The following is a 10000-nucleotide window of genomic DNA, read 5'->3' as shown; positions in this document are numbered from 1 at the left end:
ATCTGAAACATCTGGACTCCGGCCAGCACAATGACTATGCAGGTAAGTGCAGGTAACACACTAAAACCTTCATATTCACATTCTGCGCTTGTCCTCTAAACTATACAAATAACAAGGCTCTTGATGATGATGTAAGCAAAGCATACTGTGCATACACACAGTTCATATTAATTGGAGTCTATCAATGATGCATACACAACTATAGTGCTGCTGTGTTGTCTTACCGTATTCATACTAAGTCTTGAGGTTTACCCTGTGAAAAAGTCACTGTCCAGGCATACGGGGTGTGTGTGTGTGTGTGTGTGTGTGTGTGTATGTGCGCGCACGCTTGTGAGCATGTGCGTGCATGCATTTGTGTGTGTACGTGTTAATGTTTTGCCATCAATCAGACTTTTCTGCACTATTTAGTTATTTGTCAGGCTTTGTATTCTCATTTGAGTAATTGTGCTGTTGTGTACAGAAGTATATAGTGCTGTTGTGTTTATTTGAGTTATGTTTGTTGAGTCTCTCTTACCATATTTTGTAAGTATCATAGTTTTCCCTGTGAAAAAGTCAGTGTCTAGGCATACGTGGTGTGTGTGTGTGTGTGTGTGTGTGTGTGTGTGTGTGTGTGTGTGTGTGTGTGTGTGTATACGTGTTCACGTTTTGCCATCAATCAGACTTTTCTGCACTATGTGTCAGGCTTTGTATTTTCATTTGAGTAATTGTGCTGATACATTTTGGGACATATTTTGAAGGAGAAAAAATACAATCTACAATCTCCTCAGTGTCAGTTGGTCAGAATGTGACTTGGTATTATTGAGTTCGAGTTCATATTCATGATCCTGGAAGGAACTCTCCATGTGTCTGGGTCGTGTTGAAGTAGAGTATGCGGCTTAGATACTGTAGATGAGACTTAGAAGTTGTGTCGGGTTATACAAGTCAGTTTGTAATAGTGTTCTTTGCTTTGAAGGATTGATAAAACCATTTTTCATTTTCAATAGCCATCTTTGTAATGTGCTCCAGGCTCAGCACTGCGAAAATATAAAAGCTTCATAACAGGCTAGCACATTGCCAGGTGCATTGCTGATAGGCATCAGTTAGCTAACTAGGCTATGTAGCTCTTCTCAGTTCTCAAGCACTGTTTTTAGTCACTGCAAGTTTGTCCTAGTTTAAGGCATTTTTTTTAATAATTAATTTTTATGTTATAATATACGTTATAAAAATTAAACTGTAGCATATGTCATAATGAATATACAGTATATTTTACAAGTTAAACACTGGATGCATAACACTTTATAGATTGCTCTCTGACTTGATAACGTTGCTGGTACACTTTCAGAATATTTAATATAACAATATTTATTTATCAATTCCAAAAGTATAGAAGTAATGTTAAAGTCATTTGAAAGTTGTGTTTAAGTATAGTTCAAGGTTATTTACAACATTTTCTGATTGCCTATTATGCTATTTTTGCAATTATTGGCTGTCTTTGCAAAATCACAGTAATCACAAAACTTTACATCAAACCAGCAAAACATTCTAAATGTCTTGCAAATGTAGACCATTCTTGTTAAAGCTAGCTTATAAGTATTCTTGTGGATTCAGACATATAGTATTATTTGTTAAAGCTAGCTCATAAGTATTCTTGTGGATTCAGACATATAGTATTATGTATTTCAATAAATGTAATTCATGGCTGCTAGAGACAAAAATATTGGAATTTGAGGTAAATGACGGTGGAACAAGTCGCCTACTTGGAGAAGAAGAACGTTCAACTAGTATATTTCAAAGGTGATCAGTGCTTTTGTCATGTTGTGGGCAGGTTTTTATCATTGCTGAAGACATAACAAACCACAGCAAACTGTAGTCTTGGCTGAGTCACCGCTGGCCTTGAGATGTAATAGCACTGTAATAAGACACAACTACAAATTAGTCACAAATTAGACACTACTGCAGACACAACTACAAATTAGTCACAAATTAGACACTACTGCAGACACAACATACTACTGTGGATAGAACTAAGAATTAGTTACTAGTTACTACACTACAAATAATAATAATAATAATACCTTCGACTTATATAGCGCCTTTCATGGTACCCAAGGTCGCTTTACAACACATGGATGGGGGGGACCTCACTAGTAACCACCACCAATATGTAGCACCCACCTGGGTGATGCACGGCAGCCATTATGCGCCATAACGCTCACCACACACCAGCTTGAGGTAGAGAGTGAGCCAATTACAGTGGGGGATGATTAGGGGGCCAGGATTTAGCCAGGACACCAGGGAACCCCTACTCTTTACGGTAAGTGCCATGGGATCTTTAATGACCACAGTTAGTCAGGACCTCGGTTTAACGTCTCATCCGAAGGACGGCATCTCCTACAGTGCAGTGTCCCCGTCACAGCACTGGGGCATTGGGATCGATCTTTTTTGGGCAGAGGGAAGAGTGCCACCTACTGGCCACCCACCAACACCACTTCCAGCAGCAACCTAGTTTTCCAAGGAGGTCTCCCATCCAAGTACTAACCAGGCCCACACCTGCTTAGCTTCAGTAATTCAGCTAAGACAAGGTATCCATTGGTCTGGCTGCTGGCTATCACTATCATTGTTGTTTGCCTGCTGGTGCTACTACAAAGGACATGTTTAGTTATGACTTAATCAACTCCTACTGTCCAGTGGATTACTCTGGCATTGCTCCTATTAGTGTGACATTCAGATAGTCCTGCTGTGTAGTCACGGTGGTGGTAGTGTAGTCGTTAAGGAGCTGGGCTAGCATGCAGTAGCCTGGAAAGTTGTGGGTTCAATTCCAGGCTTCCACCATTGTGCCCTCAACCCCAAGTTGTGCCATTGTGCACTCAACCATTGCACACTCAACCCCAAGTTGTGCCATTGTGCACTCAACCATTGTGCACTTAACCCCAAGTTGCTCCAGGTACAATGTAGTCCCTTGTAATAAAATTGACATATGTAAGTCACTTTGGATGAAAAGTGTCTGCTAAATAAATAAATGTTAATACATACAGCCTTTATGGTGGAGTATTGTATACAGTACAGTACATGTCATACAGTATAAATGTAGTAAAATGCCATTTTGGGTCAGGGGATGTAGGCCTACCAGTGAAGTATCTGGGTCATGGGAAGTTCTATCTTATCTAAGCATCTCTGTCTTAAAAAGCATCTCTATCTTAGACACTGCTATGAAGAAGGGCACAAGACCACAAAAACAAGACCACTTACAATTGTATAAAAATACATGTACAAAGATTTTTTTTTCAAGATAATGCTCTAGGACTAATTAATTTAGTCATTATGTAAAGCATTTCTAAAATGCACTTTGGTTGTGATACAGAGCTACAGATTTATACTTTAGCTTGTGTGTGTGTTGCTGAAGTTGTTCAGAAATGTAAATTGCTCCCATGATATAACTAGATAGAACTAATTTGTTTGGTATTGAAAATGACTTTAGTAGCCTATATATTGAATATGCATGTCTTATCAGCAGTGATAGTATTTGTGCACTTAAAAGTACATTTTAAGGCACATTTACAGTTTTTTTCAAATGCTTACACACTAAATCTTTGCTTGTCACACAATTTTCTAAACATGTCTTCCAAACATCATAACCCCACACCAAATCTGCAAAACCATACACTAATTCTCAGTGTTTGACTCAGTTTTCAATTGACTAAAACATATTTTGCAAAACACCACACACAATTTTCTACTTAACACACAAAAATCGAACAGGAAGTAACTTGATTTAATTTTTCAAACACAACCCATCAAAATGCCACACTAAATCACCAGTGCTTCACTCTTTCTCTTCACATGTGCAAACACTCTTTACTTTACTGAACACCATCCAATCATTGCCTTAGTATAGGTCTATGAATAGATATACTCTCTATATAGGTATAGACCCTTTCAATTTGCTCCTAGAGGATTTCCGGTAGTGATATTCAGAACCAATGCAGATACTTTTAGAAAATTACAGTAATCGAACTTTAGCTTACAGTAATGTTCTACAAAAAGTTGACTTTATGTAAAATTTGTCTTTTTACTCTATTTTTGTTTGTCCCCATGTTACAGTACCATTAGCTCAATACATTTTTCTGTGCCTCCAGAAATGCCTTAGGAACGCTTACTGTAGAATTGTTTGTTTCTGCAGTTGAAAGGGTCTATAGGCCTGAATACATACTGTACACGAACACCCCCCCCCTACACACACACACACACACACACACACACACACACACACTTGTCTTTAGAAAAAAAAAAAAATCAGTGTTTTCAAAACATGTACATCTGGTGGTCACTGTATTCTTCTTTGCTTTTTTTCTTGTTTGCTATAAAATACTGTATTCACAACAGTGATACCGTAACTTTCACTCTTGTATGGAAATACATATAGAAAGCCTAAGACAGAAGAGCTTTAGGTTTTGAGCAACAGTGTGTACATGATGTATCCAAAATGTCATATTATGGAAAAAGTGTTTGTAATGTGAGGTGAATGTTTGCTTTAAATATGTGTTTTTGACATTTTGAATGTTGTGTGTCATTTTGCTGGAGATTTGGGGCATTTTGCATTTTGTGTGAGCAGTTGTGGGTTTTGTGTGTGGAGTTTTGAAAAATAGACACAGAGTTTTGAAAACGTGTGTAAACAATTGTAAAAAACTGTAATGGTATAGGTGTGTCTTGTGTCAGGGATATCCCAATGAGAATATAAACAAGCTAGAGGAAAGACCTAGAACAACAAAGAACTGTAACGTACACTATTAAAAACGAATGCGTTGTCCCAACCTTGACACAGAGACTTCAGTGTCCAAAGGGAGATTGAGGCTGTGGGTGCATCCGTTCTCCGTCAGGCTGAGGAGAGATCCCTGCCAGTGTTGGTGTCACCCTGTAGCCTCTCCTCATTCATCCTACAACCGCATACAAGGGGGCTGTTAAACCCGCAGTGGGAGGGTGGAAACAGAGCTGTGAACAGAAATTAGTGCATCTCCGTGGGGTGATAAATTCCATTGGAAGGTGGTACATGTGTTGTCTGCTATGACATTAACGTGTGACATGTTATTTACTGTTCAGCGTACATCCCCAACACCTGTATGTACTGTATCCATGCTGGAGTGGAATTTTTCGCCAGTGTGAAAGATTCTTATTACTCGTTTTTGCTTTTAATCATCATGTACATTACTGTGAGATACAGAGGTATAACTCCTGCACATTTTCAGCTTTGGTGGAAACACCACAGCTCAGATGATTGATTGATGTGGGCTTGAGATTTCGCAGCAAGCCGAGACAGGTTGCCGGTGGTCTTATTCACAATGTCTTCCGCTTCAGAAAAACAAACCTTGTCCTCCATGACCTTATACTCACAAGGAACTCCCATTTTGTTTCATTTCACACACACACACACCCGCATGCACACACACACACACACACACACATGCACACACACTCACACACACATATACACACACACACACACACACACATGCACACACACTCACACACACATATACACACACACACACATGCACACGCACACACGCACACACACACACACACACACACACACACACACACACACACACACACACGCACATGCACACACACACACACACATTCCCATGACGTTCGAATGAAAACCAGGTCCCATTGTTGTGTAGACTATTACAGTTTTTTACAATTGTTTACACAAGTTTTCAAAACACTGTGTCTATTTTTCAAAACTCCACACACAAAACCCACAACTGCTCACACAAAATGCAAAATGCCCCAAATCTCCAGCAAAATGACACACAACATTCAAAATGTCAAAAACACATGTTTAAAGCAAACATTCGCCTCACATTACAAACACTTTTGTCATAATATGACATTTTGGATACATCATGTACACACTGTTGCTCAAAACCTAAAGCTCTTCTGTCTTAGGCTTTCTATATGTATTTCCATACAAGAGTGAAAGTTACGGTATCAACAAAGAGAAGTTGAAATACACAGTAAAAATGCAAGCAATATTGAAACCAAAAATAATGATTTTTCCCAAATAATTTGCTGTTGTGAATACAGTATTTTACAGCAAACAAGAAAAAAAGCAAAGAAGAATACAGTGACCACCAGATGTACATGGAGTTTTAAAAAAAAACACTGATTTTGTTTTTTTCTTCCGATTACTGTAATTTTTAAAGTATCTGCATTGGTTCTGAATATTTCAACCGGAAATCCTCTAGGAGCAAATTGAAAGGGTCTATACCTATATAGAGAGTATATCTATTCATAGACCTATACTAAGGCAATGATTGGATGGTGTTCAGTAAAGTAAAGAGTGTTTGCACATGTGAAGAGAAAGAGTGAAGCACTGGTGATTTAGTGTGGCATTTTGATGGGTTGTGTTTGAAGAACGAAATCAAGTTACTTCCTGTTAGATTTTTGTGTGTTAGGTAGAAAATTGTGTGTGGTGTTTTGCAAAATGTGTTTTAGTCAATTGAAAACTGAGTCAAACACTGAGAATTAGTGTATGGTTTTGCAGATTTGGTGTCGGGTTATGATGTTTGGAGGACATATTTAGAAAATTGTGTGAGAAGCAAAGATTTAAACTGAGTCAAACACTGAGAATTAGTGTATGGTTTTGCAGATTTGGTGTCGGGTTATGATGTTTGGAGGACATATTTAGAAAATTGTGTGAGAAGCAAAGATTTAGTGTGTAAGCAGTTGAAAAAAACTGTAGCAACACTTAGGGATTTATTTTTTAGGCACAGAAGATAAGATTCTTGTAGTAAATGCCTGAAAACAACACACTTAGTCACTATCTTCCTCTTTGTGCTCATGCTGGTGTTTCATGATCCTCAGATTGCGGCCTGCAAACGCCCATCAGCTCGCCGCTGTCCCAGTACCCACAGTCCTGCACGAAGCCCCAGCTCGGGCCAGACGCAGTGTCCTCTGCCAGCCACATGACCTGGTCTACGGTCAGTGCCCACTGATCTATAAAGAACTTTCTTTATAGATCAGTGTCAGTGCCTCAGTGCTCTCTATATTCTATATGATTTCAGGCTCTGTCAGTAATATGAATATGAAAATTTTGCCTGATACATCAAAACAACATAGCGACATTATAAATGTCTTGCAAAAGCACACCATTATTGCAAAACTCTTTTAAAACATCACCTTAGAATGTACAAGTGAAATAATGTATTACCTTTTAAAAACTAGCTTATAAGTACTCTTGTGGATTTCAGACATGTATTAGGCCTATTGTATATTTCAATAAATGTATTGCATGGCTACTAGAGACAAATATATATGCTTTATATGCTGCAATGTGATATTTGTGAGCATCAATGCAGAGGAAATCTGTTGAGGTTCCTCTTACTGGGTCTCCTGTTATAGGTGGTTCCATGCTCTGTCCCCTCATCGCTGTCCGTCTGCCTGACCTCACTGACCCCTCACCTGCAGACCAATGGCCACCGGGCAGGAGAGGAGGTCCGACCCTGCATGAGCTCCCAGATGTTGATGAACCAGCCTGTGAGCCACACGCATATCCAGGTAGATACTGTTTCGCTATTATACAGCCATGCTGCTGTTTCCACAGCTGGGTTGGAGCCCAGTAAGCTTCTCTATCAGGGAAAGGTGCATTGGAGCTGGGATTTTGTGAGATAGAAACTAGATACTAGTCTATGTGTGGGAGTGTGTAGAGCTGGGTATGGATTTCAGCTTCCGTGGAAGTCACAGTAGAAGTGAAATTGCCAAACTGAATTTTTGATCTTTTTTTTTTACTTTAGGCTACTGTAATTTTTCATGTGATCTTCAAATAACTAGAGTAAGTAGATCAGTGGTTCTCAAACTTTTTCTGTCATTCGCCACTTTGGAGGTGGGGAATTTTCAAGCCCCACTTAACCCCATCAACCAGGCAAAATGGAGACGTTCAAATATTTTTTTTATTTTGCATTTTAGTTCCAAGTTAGGCTTATATTTCCCATCTCAGTCTGCTGAATCAGATGTTATTTTAATTCATATGTTGGTCTGTTTATGACTCTTATGTTTGTGTGTGGCTGTTTTGTTTTAAATCTATGATCTTCCTTGTCAAAAAAGATAGGCAATATTAAAGACTGTCATGTTGTCATGTCTCTATTGCCTATTAGTGGGGCCCATCCCACGCTTTGAGAACCACTGAGGCAGACCAAGTTGTTTAAAATTTGCAGCATTTTAGGGGTTATGTAACAGTACATAAAGATTCATGCTAAATTCTTCATTTATAGCCTTTGTCATGTTTTTTTCAGTAAGGAAGAAATTGTATTGTAACATTTTAATTTCCAATTACAGGCCTAGACCTCAAAAGTTTTTTGTCTCATAGTATCTACCCATGCACTGTGGTAGTTAATAATAATACATTTTAAAATGTTATCTCAGAAGCTTCCAAGAGGTCTTGTGCACCTCCATGGAGCTCCCAATCAAATCTGACCCCTAGTGGTTGGAGGACGTCAGTTCAATGCTAGATTGGAAAACTGTCTTGTAGTGAAACTAATCTCTTCTCTCGTCCCTCCTGTCCCTTTGCCTAGAATGTGAGCCCCCAGGTCTACGCTGGAACTCCTTTCCAGAGCATTCTACAGGCCACTAGGGAGGTGGACGTGTTGGACTGGGACGGGATGACCGACGCCACCCTCCGCTACACGCCGCAGCCCATGCTAAACCCCCACCGGCGTGGGACGGGCCTCTTCAGTAGCCTGGCGCCCCTCAGCACAGCAGTGGACAGGGATCTGAGCACAGCCAATGGAGAGAGAGCCTTACTTCACAGGTAGGAAAACCTGGATGGGAAGCCGAGAAATGACTGAATCAATGACGTAGGATATTACAGAGCCAAGAGCTATGATTAGTCAGTGGTGATAAGTTCAAGGGGAGGATGTGCAACATTACTTTCAATGAGGTATGAGTAGGAGGATTAAATAGAAGACAACAATATGTAAAATGCGATGTTTAGAAGCACTGTTAAAATGGAGTTATTTTCATTTATAAAGACATGATTTGGTATTTGTTACAGGACACTGAAAAGTGACTTTTTGTTATTTGTTGTCAAGGGCAATGAGGCTAATTTCAGCCCTGAGAATGAGCTCTATTTAATGCTTAAGTTCATCAATAGTTCATCAATAAATGATTCACTCTCACAGGGGTAGGCTATCATTGCACTCTATTATTTATGTTTGATGTAGTAATGATTATGTTGGTGAATGGTTCAGTGAAAACCACCCTGTTCTTGCTCTCTCTCTCTCTCTCTCTCTCTCTCTCCTCTCTCTCAGAGGAATTAACATCGGTCCAGAGTTCCAGGCGGAGCTGCCGAGTTTGTTAACACGGGACGCTGAAGAGGACGAAGAGGAGGAGGAGCTGGACACTGATGAACCTCTCTCGGTGCAGTTACTATGGAAACCATCCAAGGAGCTGGATAATGACACCATACTTCAGGAACAAGGCAGGGCCTATATGGCGTGACATCAGCTGACATTTTTCATGGCATGTATTTGTAGCCTTTTTTGCAGATTAAATTGACTTTACATAACACATGTAATCCTCTTTCAGTGGAGCGGGTGCTGGAGCTCTGCAGTTCCGGAGCTGTACCAGGAGGGGGCACCAACGTGGAGCTCGCTCTCCACTGCCTGCACCACTGCCAGGGTGACATAATGGTCAGTTTGATTTATCCGTCTAGGTTTGCTCAATTTACCAGCACAGTAACACATTGCTGGCTAATGGCACATCTGCTCCTACTAATAGGCTCCCTAATTACATTTCCTTACCCAGAGCGTTAACTGCCACAGTAAAGACCTCTCTTTTACTTCCGGTTGAGACATGTAATCAAGACACACGCGGCTCTCTTTATAGCATGTAACTTCGACTGATTTTATTGTACTTTTGTAAACCCTGGCTATTTTGTCTTCTCTGGGTCTAATGTGTGATTAGTCTCTCCTTGGCTGAGGTGTTTCATTGCTCTCCTGGTGTGTTTACAGACTGCCGTGGA

At 39.9% G+C, this 10000-nt stretch overlaps 1 protein-coding gene across 5 annotated transcripts in view; it reads left to right on the top strand.

Moving 5' to 3' along the window:
• The window catches only part of LOC143127629 (uncharacterized), a 25576-nt gene that overhangs the window by 10424 nt on the left and 5152 nt on the right, over nucleotides 1-10000 (top strand). For all 5 annotated transcript variants that reach the window (XM_076289231.1, XM_076289229.1, XM_076289233.1 and 2 more), the window contains 7 exons: nucleotides 1-42; nucleotides 6847-6962; nucleotides 7384-7539; nucleotides 8553-8788; nucleotides 9288-9457; nucleotides 9565-9668; nucleotides 9990-10000. The exon at nucleotides 1-42 is cut by the window's left edge and continues 1068 nt beyond it; the exon at nucleotides 9990-10000 is cut by the window's right edge and continues 50 nt beyond it. In XM_076289231.1, the coding sequence (XP_076145346.1) occupies nucleotides 1-42; nucleotides 6847-6962; nucleotides 7384-7539; nucleotides 8553-8788; nucleotides 9288-9457; nucleotides 9565-9668; nucleotides 9990-10000 (835 nt within the window). The remainder of the gene's footprint in view (nucleotides 43-6846; nucleotides 6963-7383; nucleotides 7540-8552; nucleotides 8789-9287; nucleotides 9458-9564; nucleotides 9669-9989) is intronic.

This window comes from Alosa pseudoharengus, unplaced genomic scaffold (genome assembly GCF_046254945.1).
Source record: "Alosa pseudoharengus isolate Yale_2024_CS ecotype anadromous, Long Island Sound unplaced genomic scaffold, YU_APseudo_1.1 YU_APseudo_1.1_scf_17, whole genome shotgun sequence".
NCBI lineage: Eukaryota > Metazoa > Chordata > Actinopteri > Clupeiformes > Clupeidae > Alosa > Alosa pseudoharengus.
This window is presented reverse-complemented; position numbering and strand designations above follow the sequence as displayed.